This window comes from Phoxinus phoxinus (assembly GCF_949152265.1).
Source record: "Phoxinus phoxinus genome assembly, chromosome: 1".
In the NCBI taxonomy this organism is placed as follows: Eukaryota; Metazoa; Chordata; class Actinopteri; order Cypriniformes; family Leuciscidae; genus Phoxinus; species Phoxinus phoxinus.
In genome coordinates, this window is record NC_136876.1 from 28,267,584 (window position 1) to 28,284,838 (window position 17,255).

At 38.6% G+C, this 17,255-nt stretch overlaps 1 protein-coding gene across 4 annotated transcripts in view; it reads left to right on the forward strand.

Annotated features, from left to right (window-relative positions):
* Positions 1-17,255, forward strand: part of kcnc3a (potassium voltage-gated channel, Shaw-related subfamily, member 3a) — a gene marked incomplete at both ends in the record, with an annotated part of 61,025 nt that overhangs the window by 18,189 nt on the left and 25,581 nt on the right. For all 4 annotated transcript variants that reach the window (XM_079605040.1, XM_079605039.1, XM_079605038.1 and 1 more), the window contains one exon: positions 13,777-14,761. In XM_079605040.1, the coding sequence (XP_079461166.1) occupies positions 13,777-14,761 (985 nt within the window). The remainder of the gene's footprint in view (positions 1-13,776; positions 14,762-17,255) is intronic.

Genomic DNA, 17,255 nt, shown 5'->3' on the forward strand with positions numbered 1-17,255 from the left:
GCAAAAACGATGTTTGAGATATTATAGCCATTTTACTGATTGAAACAGCCTAATTAAGCTCTTTAAGAAAATTCAAGTAAAGTATGAATCATTGTGAATGCTACAGTTTAATGCATAAAGCCTATCCTTAGTCTTATATTTCATATCCAAGGAGGTGTCCCATTAATTTCAAAATCTATATAGTTGAATGTTTCCTACAGAGCTTGAATGAGTCAAATGTAATTCAATAAGAGTTAAGAGTGATTTTACAGTGTCTCTCTGTTCTCTTGTAAATACCTCCCCTTGTTTACTGTGTGAGGTACAGTATATGGAAAATAGCTTTGAATGTGAATTTCTGTGTAAAATAAAACATGTTTTATTAGGCTTCTCTCATGACTGGAGTCGTCATGTGAATGTATCTAATTTTATACATTTTTCAAAATAATTCTTGCTTTAAGCAATCACTGTACAGAATTGCTTATTTCTGAGAATACACAATGCGACTTGCATCCAGGCATTAAACCTAAAATAGCAATGGTGCCTGAAAATGTAACAATGGCATTGTTTTTATGGCTGCTAGAGCATTCCTTTGCATACAGTGTAGAGAAAGAGCAGGTGAGCTGACTCAATAGTGTTTTGTACATTTACATTTGAGGTATTTCTGCGCTTTCTCCTTTCTGAATTAACATTCTTATGATCTGATCTATTCCTGATGAATTCTGATGTACTGTCTTCCTGTCGTGCTTTTGCTAGTTTCTCTCCCTCACATTCTTTCTTTTTCTTTTCATGTCTCAGTATCACCATCTCTGTGGCACAGTTAGGTCAAGTATGCATCACCGGGCTCTGATTAGTATAGACCCGTCTGTAGGGCTTTACACATCCCAGTTAATTGATGCTAATAGTCTGTTGTAATCTTCTGTCGGAAATGCTGTTTCTCCTTCCCTTAATCCTACTGTACTTCTCTCGACTCTTCCATCATGCTTGCACTTCTCTATTCCACTTTTTGTTAATTCTCTTAAATCTTTCACTGACAAACACACTTTGCACCTTTCTTTGTATTTTTCTCCATTTCGTCTAGAATCACTTCTGAGACATTACCATCTCAGAGCATTTTTTTGTCTTACATACTGTACCATATTTGAAGGCAAAACACATGTACAGTGGGTGTTTCTTCAACTATTGGCAGTTTTGGCCTTCTGGACTTGAACATTATTGTTATCTATTGAATTTCAATACATTTTGTAGTGGTGGGAAAGACTTAAAGCTTATATAATTTTATGTATCCATAGACATAATGAATCACTACTTTCACATATTTTGTGTACCGGTAATTTAGCACTGACAGTGTGACTGAAAATGATAAATACATTTAAAAAAAAAAATTTGTTCTCCAGCCTTAAGTTGTCTTTATTTTTGTCATATTTCATCTCAAGCTGTTATTCACTGACAGTGTTGTTTTCTGGGTGATTAAGGATTCTACACTAACTTCTAAAGAAAAATGTATTGGGTTACAAATTTGTTGGTCATGATACAATTGATGCCACAACTGAGAAACAGTAGAATGGTTTATTTATCCCACTCTTTGTTGAGATTATGATGGTTTTGAAAATGTAATTTATATTTTTACTCTGCTTTAGGGACCGGGTAAAAAAAAAAAAACCTATGCAAAAAAACATTCAAGTAAAAAATAATGCTTTAGACAACAAAAAGACAAGAAAACACTCCATTTGTGAAAATTATGCTGAGTGGTCTTTTGTCTATGAGGTCAGGCTTTTGACTAATGCTAAGTGTGTTTTGTCAGACATGACCTATTTACACTTGTATTCATTATTCCTGATGATAGAAGACCGGAACAGAGGGATGGACGGAGAAGAGAGATAAATAAAACAATGAGAATATGACGGCAAGATTAAGGGAAAGTGGGAGTCCTGCAAACTATGATGTGCATAAGTGTGGTCTGTAATATTTATGGTGTACTGCACAGTGCTAATAAAAATTAGGTCGCTTCATGTCAAATGAAAGCTGTGGATAGAGGAGAAAACAGAGACATGAAGAAGGAGGGTGAAGAGGATGAGGATACAGAAATGGCTGGAATATAAAGAAGGGATTTTCTCCCGATAGATTAGAAAAGATCAGAAGATTTTGTAGATGTAGTGGAGGGGTGTGATAGATGGCAAAGAGTTCTGGTTCTTTAAACTACGACATCTGCCTCTTCTATTGTATCCACTTCCCATCTCCTCTCCAGTCATCTGCTCTTTAAACTTGCGCGCCTGCGGCCAGATTGCTCTTTTTACTAGAGACTCTGCCTTCTGTTTCCAATACTCCAGACAAATCTAGACTTCTATTTTTAGCCCAGAGCCTATGTATATTCATAAACACCAACTGTAGATGATTTATTAATGATAGAAAAAATTATTCTGCTGTGGTTTTAGCTTTGCACACCATGGAGAATTCCTATTCATTTCAGTGGTTACTCACCCTCTCTGTAGTTCCTTATCAGTGGTCCAGTACTGTGCAGTAAATGCTGAGCTGCAGTGTTCGTGGTTGATATACAGTGTTGTCCAAAAGTCTGAGAACACATTATGGGATTTTTATTTTTTATTTTTTTTTAAATGTAATTTACATTTACAAAAAAATAAAACTGAAAGCTTTGGTATTTAGAAAAGTTTAAAACAAAGAAAAATGACCGTGTTAGTGTAACATTTGTGATTCTCAAGCTGTCCTAGTTAACAGCTAATTTACATTATTCAACCCATTTGGTATGAACAGATAAGCAATGTGAGGACACTTTTGTATTATCGCGATAGCCGCGAATATCACTGGTAACCACATAGTGACTGTGGCTAAAGTAAATAGAAATGATAGTGACGTCCATAGCCAGGGAAGTAGCAGACATTTTAAAAGTGAGAGGGACACAGCTGTCAGGCAACGTAACAATCAAGCGACTAAATAAATAATACAGTATGTCCATTCATAAATCAGATGAAGAAAAACTCCCCATGGAAAAAGGGCTTGATTTTCCAGAAAGTTTTAAGAGAGAAAATGTCAGCTATTTAAGAACTATTAAACATTGAACATTTAATGAAATGTTGTCTAACAGTAGCATTCAAGTAAAATACTACAGAAATTGAATAAAGTAATCAAAAGTAAAAATGCATATTCACTGTATGAATGAAATATAGATGAATCATTTTTAAATCTACAAAAGCCTTTCAAACAGGAACAGTGAGTGATTTTCAGGTATATTAGGTTGTCGTCACCTTAAGACCTAATGCACTGATCCAATATATTGATGCACATCAGATTTTTTCCCCGTCCCAACTATTTACGTTCACTTAAAGGGTTAGTTCAACCTAAAATTAAGTAAAATTGACATTAATTACTCACCCTCATGTCGTTCCAAACCAGTAAGACTTTAGTTCATCTTCGAACGCAAATTATGATATTTTAAATTACATTTCTGTCCCTCCATTGATATGCAACTACCACTTTGACGCTTCAAAAAGTTCATAAAGAGATTGTGAAACTAATCCATATGAATCAAGCGGTTTAGGCCAAATTTTCTGAAGAGACTTGATCACTTTATATGATTTACAGATTCATAGACAAGCACACTCCTCGCTTTATTTTCCCAATCATGCATTTATCTTTATCAATCTAACATGTCAATAACTTTAAGTACTGCTCTTTTGGAGATAAGAAAGCCTGCCATCTGCATTTTTGTATCCCTGCCCACAGACAGTCGGATCGATAGAGGGTTATTAACAAAATAGTTATTGTAAGGGTAGGTTTATCACTAAAAATGGTATTGTATGTCTAAAGCAGGGGTGTCAAACTCAGTTCCTGGAGGGCCAGAGCCCTGCAGAGTTTAGCTTCAACCCTAAACATTTTTTTAAAAACACCTGATCAGCTAATCAATTCCTTCATGCTAATTTGAAAATTGCAGGTGTGTGTGTGTTGAAGCAGGGTTGGGACTAAACTCTGTAGGGCTGTGGCCCTCCAGGAACTGAGTTTGACACCTGTGCTTTAAAGAGAGGCTGCTCACTGCAGTCAATGGGTGGAGCTTGACATCTGGCTCCCCCTCGCTGGATGTAATGTGTGGAGCTAGACCAGGGGTGCCCAATCCTGCTCCTGGCGATCGACTGTCCTGCACAGTTCATCTCCAACCCTAATCAAACACACCTGCCTTTCATTTTCAAGTGATCCTGGTGCTATGAAGACCTTAATTGGTTGCTTCAGGTGTGTTTGATTAGGGTTGGAGATGAACTGTGCAGAACCAAGGGGGTAATCCATCCGCCGGAAACTGAAGCCTCCGCGGGAGCCGCCATTGTAGCAGAACTTCACCTGCTGTTAGCATTCCATTGACTCCCATTCATTTTTGCGTCACTTTGACAGCGAATAACTTTACATCTGAGGCGTCCAAAGACTCCATTTGTCCATTATTTATTTCTAAAGTAACACGACAATGTATAAAAGGCTCCATTACTTTGTATCTTACGTTATGACTTCGTAGAAGCCGTTTTTGTAAAAAATAGGCTAACGATTGCGTCATACCCACGCGACTCTCTGTCGCACTGTAGAGAAATTACCGTATAGACTGGCGGAGAAGCAAGCAAACAATCGGGGGGACGTGGAGGCATAAAGTCAAGGGAGAAGCCCATAGAGATTCATAAAGTTGATCCTGCTGCTAGCTCATTGACAACTAATAATCACGCTCTCCGTCTCTGCGAGATTCGGAAAGGAATGATTCAGATTTCCCTCGGCACAGCTACTAGAAGACCCACGTCACATCTACATCGTCAAGCTCAGTTTGAGTCTCCGTTGAAATCTATGGGGTCGCTGTGTCCATCTTATATACTGTCTATGTGCAGAACAGTCGATCGCCAGGAGCAGGATTGGACACCCCTGAGCTAGACAGTTCAACCGCACCCTAACCCAGTGGTTCCCAAACCTGTCCTGACGCACCCCCAACATTGCACGTTTTCTTTGTCTCCCTAATCAAACACACCTGATTCAACTCATCAGCTCTTTATCACATGGGTTAATGAGCTGATGAGTTGAATCAGGTGTGTTTGATTAGGGAGACAAAGAAAACGTACAGTGTTGGGGGTGCTTCAGGACAGGTTTGGGAACCACTGCCCTAACCGTATCGGTAAACATAACTCCACCCATTAGGTTCACAGAGGTGGAGCTGGACTATAGTCAAGATCTAACCATTACATCCAGAGAGGGGGAGCTGGATGTCATTTGGCTCTGCACTGCAGTGAGCACCACTTGTCTTTGACAGCATGATGGTAAAAATGGAACACTGTGGCAACAGCTTTCTTACCTGTACGCGACCGATTTTTGCTTCTGGGGCTTGAGTGGAACTGACAAAACGGCAGTTTCTTTAATTTTTTTCCTTTCCGTTTGGCCTAAAGCACTGTATTTGTGGCCATCCAGTTTGAAATGTTGACTAATCACACAGAGGTTTTTCTGATTTTCCATTGCAGCATTCTCTACATATTTACAGTTCTTTCCAGGCTTTAGCCACTGCCTACAACACACTGGATGCTTCTCTGGATCCAAACCGAAAATATCTCAGTCCAGCTAAACGTTTACTCTTTGAGTTCTTGCACCGGCAACAATACAAGTCGACACCATTATGAACAAAAGTTTACTGGGCAGTATTTTCTACTAAAGCCTGGCGGTATTTGACTCTGGTAAGTGTATCCAGAGCAGACTGGTGGGAGTGGCCTTGGATGGCAACATACTGTAAGAAAATATAGTCTGCCCCGATCAAACTTCCACTCCAATATATACATTTATATCAGAATGTTCCTTCACTTAAAAGAGCTTAATTATCATATAGAGACAATTACATCCAATCTCAGTAATATGTAAATAAATAGTATCACAGAGGGCAACCAACGACCATTTTGATTACAGGGACTTCAAATAGCTTGTCACCGTAAAACATTTGACCGTTCTAACAGAAGATCAAAGATGTGATCACTTCAGATAGATTGTATCATCTAAACCTTTTGCTGTTCTGATTTCATTTACATTAAGAGTTGACCATTTGGGTTGATCATATCCTAAACAAATGGTAATCAATTGTAGAATGGGTGTGTGACACAGAGAATCTTCTCAGACAAGGGGGTGTCTCAACTTCATTAACATACAGACCACAGCTGTCACGATAAGAGCAACTTCATTTGCATTAAGAGTTGTAAACTGTACCAGGATAAAAGGTTTGAGATTTGGATGATCTGGGTTCATTCTGACACCGGTGAACCCAAGGTGCTTTTGTGTACCTTGCCACTACTTTGCTGTAATAAACTTCATTTTTGAGATCTTCGATGTCCACATCATTTTTTCTTACAATACCCAGTGCATTATGGGTGTTGAAGTTTGCCTGCCTATTTGGCAAAAGGAAAGACAACAGTGTTTTTACGTCTTTCTACTCTATAGGCAACAAAGTGCCCATTGAAAGCCATTTTGCCAGTACCTCTTTAACATCAAGCACATCCCTCGCTTTATTACAAACGCCTTTGACCGCGCCTCACGTATGATCTTTCAATCTCTCTTACCTTTAAACGCTGCGTCAAGTTAAATAAAGGTCAATTCATTTGGAGATCAAATTAAATTCCGTCCTACATTTCTCTAGTTCAAGAAGCCATTTACTCAGATATACATCACAATAGGGAAGAAAAGACTATCGCAATGTTGGTGTAACTACATTATGAGGAATCTCCATAGACGTAATGGTTTTTTGTACTGTACAAACTGTATATTATATCCCCTTACACTGCCCCTATTCCTAAACCTACCCATCACAGGAAAAATTCAGCATTTTTACATTTTTAATAAAACATTGTTTTTTATGTTTTTTAAGCTATTTGAATTAGGAGGACTCATGAAATGTCCTCATAAACCATGTTTAAGTTGTAATACCAGTGTAATACTCATGCCATTATTCAAATTTGTGTCCTCATAAATCACATAAACAAGCAGACACACACACACACACACTGCTGATCTGAGAACAATGTTCAGAGGGATCTAAGACCAAAGCTTTGACCTTTTGTGCAGGAATGTGCAGTTCTGTGTTCTATGCAGTGTTCTGCACGACACAACAAAATATTGTTGTTTTGTAAGACATGATGCATTGGTTTTTGATCTCATCAGGCCTTCTGATTTGCTAGAGCATGTTTTTTAGTATATGCTCTGCAGGCAATTCCTGCCGAAATCTAGCAGGCGTGTCCCACAGAGCTGACACAGTGTCTCTGGGAAAAGCAACACTTAAATGCTCCTCTTGGAATAGCTCGCTTTACTTACTTACTTACTCGACCGTTCTCAAGCCAAGTAATAGTGAAGGTTCTCCTGAGCTTTCTGTAACAGTTTCTGCAATTTTCTGTGGAAAGATGATGAATGTGCTAATGCTAAATGGAGTGTGGATTTTCACTTGTTCTTGTGAATGCACTCCACTGTAAAGAGAAAAGATTTCTCATAAATATGCAATTAGTTCTTGATATAATTGGGAATCATACACTTGATGATCTTATGCTATATTACATATTACATATTGCATATATACATATTGAGTCTTTAATGACAGTCACATGACAAAAGATAAAAAAAATCATTTTAAAGTACTTATACATGGTATTATTTTTTTGTCTTTAAAGAATAATTAATACAAAAAATTTTAATCACTGCACACATAATTTCTGTGTGCTTATTTGTTCTGAAAATAATGTCACTATGAAAAATAATAACATACAAAAAGCTCCTAGTTTTTGGCCTCATTCTCTCTCTTTTCTTCTTGGTGGGTGAGATTTAGATGTAAAAATGCATTAAAGTTATGAGCTTAGCTTAGGGTTCATGGTGGCAGCTTCATGCTTATATTCATTGTCTGACTAGTAGGCTAAAGTCTTAGCAGAAATCTAGCCTGAGCCTGTTCACTTCCCTTCATAAACCTTTATGCCCACACTCAAATATAAAGACGTAGTGCCCAAAACAGTATGAAATTCTATGTTAAACTTATCTGATGATCATCTTTATTGGTGCGCTAGGCTAGGGGATGGTTATACTGTACACTCATACCAATGTGTAAAATCCATTCTCATTCTCCTACGGTTCAGATATTGGTGTCTTACACACTATTCATTTTTTGAGGTTGGTTTTAGGACCCAACATTCAGATGCATGCACAGACATTCAAGTTTGTGTAAGTCGTTCATCCCATGAACTTTATGCACGGTATGTTTTAGCGTGTTCTTAGAAAGTTTGACAGTATCGAGTCAGTAGGCACCATCTCAAGGGGTCATATTTCATACAACCTTTCTTACAGAAAAAGCTGGTCATGATGGTTACAAACATGTTTGTATTGGCGGTGTATCTTGTAATGGAATACAGGAACAAGAGCAGATATGTGGGCAGCAAACAGCCATTAGTAGCGTGTCTACACTCCCAGGAGTGGCATTAAGGCATTATGGTGAAGAGTTACTTCATTCCAGGAGAGTCTCTCCTGCTCGAGTCCGTATTCATCCTCTAAATCTTTAAACAGTGATGCTCTTAGACTTCGTTCCACAACTGTGGAGCCAGACTGCGGTGATACAAGAAAATATTAATTCTGTTCTTGCATAATCACTGAGGTTTTGTGACCTTCAAGAATCTAGGGGGTGTTCACTCACTCGTACAGTGCTCTGCAGTGTGCAAGCGAACTGAAAGATATTCATTTTCAAAGAGAGTTGTCACATTTCTAGTCAATTGAGCGACTTGCGCTTTGGTGATGTGAGTCAAGTGACATGACGACAAAGTTGAGAAAAAAGTTTATGCAAATGAGTGGTGACTTTCAGACACTGAAGTCAGGTGCAAAACAGAGACGTATGAACTGATAGGAAAATGAAATGATATATGATACATAATATGCGTGTATATATATATGTAATTTGTGTCATATTTGTATGTTGCATTTGTGTCAGAAATTGTTGGCATTCAGACGAGTTAACTTAATTCAGTGATGTTCTTGTCCATGGTATGATGCACTCTGCGCTGGTGCAATTTATATACAAACACTTTCCTTTCCAGAATATTAAAGAAAACTGATTTGTGATCAGAGTGTTGAGAGATTGGAGCTTGCTTGTATCTGGAGCAGAACGTGTGGAGTGCTGGTGACATTGTGCGTAGTGGTGGAGTGTCTGCTTGACACACAAACGGTTCCCTCATCAGGATTTTGAGGGCACGACAAGATGGGCTCGTTAAATTAGTTCATGCTAATCGGGTTGGGGAATTAGTTAATTCTCACAGGATGCCACAGTCCTTCATTTGACTGCTTCTCGTTCGTCATGGGAGGATTGACCTGACTGCAGCTATTTGAGAGATGTCCTTAAAACTGTTTTTTAGGTGTCTTAATTCATATGGTTAAGTAACTGTGTTTTTGTTTGTATCTGTTTTCTTCATTTGTTATTGTTTTTTATGGGTACTGAAAGGAACTGAAAGCGGTGCATCTGTGCACCTAGACTGCAAAAATCATCCTCATGATCAGTATTTTTGTCTAATTTTCTTGTACAAACATCTTTAAAATAATGAGATTAATTATTAGATTAATTTACTTAAGTCAGCATGAAATAGAGCCGCACGATTCTGGATACTTTTTTTTGTTTTAAATAGAGATCACGATTCTGAACAGACAACTAAACCAAATAACATGTAATCTACTAGTGGTTCTGGTAAAATGTTAATTGCTTAATTATTAGTTATTTGGAATAAATTATTTGAAATCGGTTTGAATGAATGTTTCAATGACTCACTCATAATTACTTTACAGTGTGTTCGACTTGACACAGCTCTGCACAGACCGATTGTTGTATGACATCAAAGTACAGCGAGAGTGATTAGAGAGCAGACGGCATATCATTTGACGTCATACACCATTCAGTCTGCACAGCGCCGCTTCAAGTCAAACACACCTTGTTTCATTACTGGACGAATCAGCGTTTTTTTGAATGAAAAAGGCTAATCGTTGTCTTTTAAGAATAAGATATTGTGGGTCTTTGAATCGAGATCACAATCTATACGCTTAATCATGGAGCTCTAGCATAAAATTAAAATTCACCCTATTGATTTTTTAAATGCATGTTATAGATCGTACTATCAATGTATATGCTTAATTTTGTACTTAGTTGCAATCAAAATTATTCAACCTCCTTGACCTGCAAGACATTTGCTGCTGAGAACCAAATTTTATGAAAACAATTCAACAAAGAGATCAGTAAAATATTACAGGATGTTAATTAATGCACATTTGAGTGATTCTGAGAATGTTAAGATGATGAAAAATGAAAGAAAAAAATCTAATTGGCTCTAAACATTCATGTGCAAAATTATTCAACCCCCCCAAAGTAAAATTTTGTGCAGAATCTTTTTCTCCAATAAACGCTGCCTGTAAGTGCTTAGAAGCTTCTGTCACCTCTCTACTGCAATCTCTGCCCATTCTTTGCTTGAAAAAGCTTCCAGATCACTGATAATCTTTGATTTTTATGTTGCCACTGCTTTCTTCAAATTCCACAAAATAATTTGAAAGAGATTTAAATCTGAAGACTTTACAGGCACCTCAAGAACATTCTACGACTGATCCCTGAACCAAGCTTCAGTAGATTTGGATTTATACTTTGGGATGGCTGTTCGGCAGGAAAGTCCATTGAAAGTCCATCACGATCTCTGCCAAAATTGCTTTATACTTCAAAGAATTCATGATGTCCTTCATACAGTCAAGATTTCCACTTCTTGCTACAGCAAAGCACCCCCAATAACAAGACTGGAGCACCTCCGTGTTTGACCATGGAGATGGTGTTCTTCTGCTCATAAGCTTTGCCTTTTTTGCACTAGACACACCACAGATTCATGGGTCCAAAAAGGTCACTCCATATATCATTCCTCCAGAACTCCACAGGTCTATCCAAATTAATTTGAGCATATTCAAGTCTGCCTTTTATGTTCTTCTTGGTCAAGAGTGGGATTTTGCAAGATATCCCAAAATTAAGGCCATGCTTGTCTAGTGTTCTTCTTATATTATGCATTGCACAGTTTTTTCCTATTTGCATCAGGTCCTCTTGCAATTCTTTGGAAGAAAATGTAGGGGTTTTCTCAGTTGCTCTGATCAAACATTTTATTCCCCTTCATGATATTGTGCTTTTTCTTCACCACCTTGTGAGTGCAATGTCCACATCCTACATTTGTTTTTATGTTTCATAATTTGTTTCACTCGGAGGTACGTCACAATACGGAAGAAAAGATCTGTCCATACTTCGGTTTAATTTCAACCCTTAAGAAACAAAATAATGAAGATAAAGATACTTAGTCTTCCTTTCAGAGAATAAATATTATATTTATTTTTCTTACCCCATTGGCAAGTTTTTCTTTTTCTTTTTTTGTTTCATACAATTGTGTGATATTCATTCTTTACAAAAAACAATTTGGCAATGCTGTAAGATAAATAAACTTTATTCACAAGTCTCTGAAAATAAATCTCTGGTAAATATATTTAGTTTCAATATTTTTACTGGGAAAAAACAGCTAAAACACTTGACTAGTATGAAAATTATTTTTGCTTTGTAAATGTCTGCCATGCCGTTGTGAAGTGTGTGGGACATCTGGGCAACTTGCAGGAAAGCCACAGAGAAAAATTGAAAACATGGTAGGAGGACTGTCAGTGCAGAGGAGCCAGAAGACTGAAGGCAGAAAAGGAGGTGGAGAGATATTCCTCTGCAAAAGGAATGGTTTACCCCAGTAAAGGGAGGAGGGGCAAGTGTGGACTGACAGAGAGGAGGGGGAGAAATGAGGAGCGGGGAGTGGGGAGAATAATGCGAGCACTGCAGAGGGGGAATGGCAGCAGCAGTGTTTCACACACACACACACACACACACACACACACACACACACACACACACACACACACACACACACACACACACACACACACACACACACTTCCAAATAAATGGCTTTAATGACGAGCTACATTAAAAAAAAATCACAGTATGGATGCTGGCACTGAGGTGGACTGAGATAAACAGATTATATCGATTGCATGTGATAGGAGAAGAGGCTGTGGGCTTTAACAAGAGATGTGCACCAGCCAATCAATGCACATCTATCTAAAGGAGAGACAACATGACATCTCTTTTTTTCAGAATGGTGACCGCGCACACTGCTATAATTCACTGGCCCCTCGCTTCCCCTTTTCTTCCTCTTACGTTTCCTTATGCGCTCAGATTTTGTTAATTTCTAAATATATATATTTTTCTCTCTCTTCTTCCCCTCCATTACAGTAGCCTACTTTGTATACATACCCATCTCTTCTCTCATTTACTGCCTCCATCATCTATTCTCCTCGTCTTCACACTCATTTCACAAAGTCTGCTTTACCCCCATCTTCCTTCTCTGTGGTGTTTCCTCAGTGCAGCGTGTCAATGAGACTGCTGCATTAACACCAGTCTCACTATTCGCAGAGCACGTTTGCTGTTTTGTTGTAGTATTTGGCGCCCTCTATCTGTGGTACATCCCTTTGTGATTGAGAACGACCTCTGCAGTGGTCCAAACTGCATCACAGCAGCCCCTGGATGTTAAAGCACTTATTCTGTCATGTATATGCTTGTGTTCAATGTTCTTTTGTACCTGCTGCCAACAGCGTACGGTTTTGAGCACAGAAAGAGGATCCCAGCATGCTATTTTGATTTATAAAATATATCTAGAAAAGGTGTCTTCAACCTTTTTCAGTCCAAGGACACTTTGTTGTGTAGAAAAACCAGGCAGGGACCCTCTGTTAAATTGTTTCAATTGAGTGTTGCATTTTAAGCCTGGCCCATAATAATGCATGTTGTTTTAAATTAATGCATTCACATACTTAAAGGTACTTAAGTTGCAAAGCCATTAAAACAACTATTATTGATACATTTAAATTGTACATGGTATATTCAAATCTGTGAGGAACAATGAAACGTTTAGTGGAACTCAGCTTCTTAAGTTTAGGTTTAGCTTGGTTCATTTTCCACTAAATATCAGCTACGTCCCAATTTGCATGCTTCTATGGTAGCCATTTTGTAGTATACCGTAAATAGTGTGAATAGTGTGTTCACACTGAAAATACCAACAAGAAACACTGCACTTAAATTACTGGGAGGATGCACTTTTTACCTGAACAAACAAAGTGTGGAATCACCTGTCGCAGATTTCCTTACGTGGACGGCAGGGGAAGGGCTTTCAGACTCTGAAGCTGGACGAGAAAATAATCATCTAAAATTCATACATTAAGCTGCGGCCACATTTACTGTTGTTAGGCAGGTGAAATTCAAGTCAATTTAATAGGAATCCACTCGCATGAGGGTTTAAGATTTCGCAATGGGTTCAAGTTAGTCATGCAGAGTTTGTGGATTCCCCACATTGACTAACGTGCTTCGTACATTCCTACACTATTGACTATAGACAATGAGCGTTTTTTTGTCCGCAAAATCTCACTAATGTGAAATTGTATAGTACATAGTGCATAGTATGTCATTTGGGACACAGCTGAGTGTTTGGTATAAAACAATACTTGGCGAAGCCCCTGTTGAAGACCCCTGATCTAGATCGTGTTGATGATCAGACTGTCATTGTTTTTGCAATTTTGCCATTGAAATGTAACAGTTCTTCATTTAAATAGTGATCCAATAGTGATCTCACTGATTTCTCTGTATAATATAATTGTGCTCATCTTCTCATCTCTCTTTGTGTCTTCCTGTCTCTCTCTGTGTCTTCCTCTCTCTGTTTTCAGTATGTGGCGTTCGGCTCGCTCCTGTTCATCCTCATCTCCATCTCAACATTTTGCTTGGAGACACACGAGGCCTTCAACACCATCTACAATAAGACAGAGAACGTGACAGTGGGGAACGTCACGCGGGAGGAGATTGTGTATGAGGTAGTGACTGACAACTGGCTGACCTACGTGGAGGGCGTATGCGTCATCTGGTTCACCATCGAGGTGTTCGCCCGTGTCATCTTCTGCCCGGACAAGGCCGAGTTCTTCAAGAGCTCGCTGAACATCATTGACTTTGTAGCCATCCTGCCCTTTTACCTAGAGGTGGCGCTGAGCGGCCTCTCCTCTAAAGCCGCGAAAGACGTGCTGGGCTTTTTGCGCGTGGTGCGATTCGTCCGAATCCTGCGAATCTTCAAGCTTACTCGGCATTTCGTGGGGCTGAGAGTGCTGGGTCACACGCTCCGCGCCAGCACCAATGAGTTCTTGCTCCTTATCATCTTCCTCGCTCTCGGAGTGCTCATCTTCGCCACTATGATCTACTACGCCGAGCGCATCGGTGCTGACCCGGCTGACCCCACGGCAAGCGCCCACACCACCTTCAAAAATATCCCCATTGGCTTCTGGTGGGCCGTGGTCACCATGACAACACTGGGCTATGGTGACATGTATCCAGAAACATGGTCTGGTATGTTAGTGGGTGCCCTGTGCGCCCTGGCAGGCGTGCTGACCATCGCCATGCCTGTGCCCGTCATTGTAAATAACTTCGGCATGTACTACTCTCTGGCCATGGCCAAGCAGAAGCTGCCCAAGAAAAAGAACAAGCACATCCCGCGGGCTCCGCAGCCTGGATCGCCCAACTACTGTAAGCCAGATGCCCTGGCAATGGCCACTGCCTCGCCGCACAGGATCATGGGTAATGTGCTGGGCGGTATGGTGGGCTCTGGAAGCATGGCAGGAGACTGTCCTCTTGCACAGGAGGAAATCATAGAGATTAACAGAGCAGGTGTGTGTGCGTGTGAGTGTAGCCATGTGTTTACATGTCTGTGTGTGTGAGGTCTCTCTGCACAAATAGGTTACATTTCCAACAATAAGCCAAATAAGTGCTATATTACCAACACAAATATGCTATAGTGAGTATATTTTTGTGTGTGATGTCAGCTAGCCCCATCTCACCCATCATAAAGTTTTGCCTGTGCTCATCACTTATAGATCTTTATAATGAACTGCCATCGCCTAAACTGGGTCTTTTATATAATCTTGTGTAACTGTCTACACACATACACACACACAAATATTTGAGAGTAGTAATATGCAAAACTGGGCTGTCACGGCCAATTTTGACAGAGGACAGGGATATTATTATTAAAATTGATAGCAGGATTATGTTTCATGCATTCCAATCAGTTTCTAAGGCTACTAGAAAACATCCCAGCCAATCAGAAGGGAAGGGAATATGATCCTGAATCTAGCAAACAGCTTTAGATGATTGACATGGAGTTTACAGTCCTATTTGTGTGTGCAGTTTATTTGCACACTCACTGCACAAACTCATTTTCTTAATCATTATATTTGTCTTGATTTCCAGTAAAAACATTTTTTTTAAATCCAAATATTTATATACACACAAACTATTGTTAAAAAAAACCGCTATAGACTTTTATTCAGCATGGATGCATTAAATATGTCAAAATGTGACAGTAAAGACTTGATACAACAGATTTCTATTTCAAATAAATGCTGTTCTTTTGAACATTCTATTCATTAAAGAATTCTGGAAAAAATGAAGCAGCACAGCTGTTTTCAACATTGATATTAAGAAATGTTTATTCAGCAGCAAATCAGCATATTAGAACGATTTCTGAAGGATCATGTGACACTGAAGACTGGGCAAATTGTTTTTACGATACCAATACACATTGGTTCTCAGAATTTTGACTAAAATTCTGGCAAGGTTCTCTTGAAGTTATGGGCAAATGTTCTTCCTGTTACATTAATACAATGTTCGTTCAAATCTGGACCTTAATAATGTTCTTAAAATGTTAAGCAAAACGTAATTTATATATCTTTCATGGAACTTTTTTTCTGAAATGTTTTAGCTTGTTTAACGTTAAAAAAAATGTTATTACTTGTTTCAGAATGTTTAGAGAACACTCAAGAGTAATGTTTCCGATAATGTTTGCAAAATTATCAAATGGAATGTTCCTCTAACGTCCATACAACCAAGAAAAATTATATAAATTATAATAATTATTCCCAGGTGAAAAAGATACTGTTAAATGTATTAAAAAATACATTATAGTATATTTGTATTGTACCAAAAACATACATTTAATAGTACATCTTTTTCAACTTATTATTTATGACCCACCAAATCTATTTGTGTGTGTGTTTGCATGTGAAGGCATCAGTTAGGTTGAGCCAGTGAGTTCATGCAGCCGAGTGAGCTCCGTCTGTCATTACTGTGCAGAACTCAAATATACACACCCCATGCTAAGATTAACATGAGGCAGACTAGTCACGACCCCTCAGATTAGCATATGCGATATTTGATCAATAATGCAGGCAAAAGGTTTCAAATCAACTGCACTCTGCTTACCTCTGGTGATTTTCGACTGATTTCAAAACCGATTTTGTCAGATGTGTAATAGATTTAACATTGCATCTTTATAAATAGGATAACTTGGACGTTTTTCATGAAAAGTTAAATTATTTAGAACAAGCAGCCTCTTAAGTGGATGAAAGCTGTAGCTCTTATAGCTCCTCCTCTTTGTTTTGCTCTTTCATGGAGTTCTCACAGCTGGAATTTCCTGAGGAAATAAAAGGGAGCATAATCATCCTGAGACACTTGCTGTGAAGAAACGCTTTAACACATGTGCCCTCCTGTAGCTTCAAATCCCACACGCTCTTGACACCTACAACACTGGTATCACATCCATCATGTGTTCTGTTAGTGAAGTTTTATTAAGTAGTGTAAAACTAAAATTATAAAACGTATAATTCGTCATTTGTTTGTCCCCCGTCCCCATGTATGAGTGTGTTTATTTTTTTGGGGAATGTGTGAGAGATGCTCTGATTCTGTAGCTTGATTTCTATGCTTGAGATTTTTAAAAGGTTCACCCAAAATTAAAAATCTCTCATCATTTTTTTCCCCCATATGTCAATCCAAACACGAATACCTTTATTTCTTCAGTGGAAAGCTAAAGGTGATGTTGTGAAAAATGTCTGAGCTTCTCACTTCTATACATTGAAGGTAAATATAGGAACCAAGAGATGTCAAGCTTCGAAAAGTGCAAATGCACTATAAAAGTAATAAAATTAGTCTAAGCAATACAATAGGTTGATCTGAAGAACAGGCAGAAATTGACTTTACTTGACTTTAGCTTGAACATGGTGCTAGATTTCTCCTTTTTTGTTTCATAGATAAACTAATTTCATGTGGATATTTAACCCTTGTGTTGTGTTGAAACCCCTGTAAAATACCCAGTGTCAGAAATTTA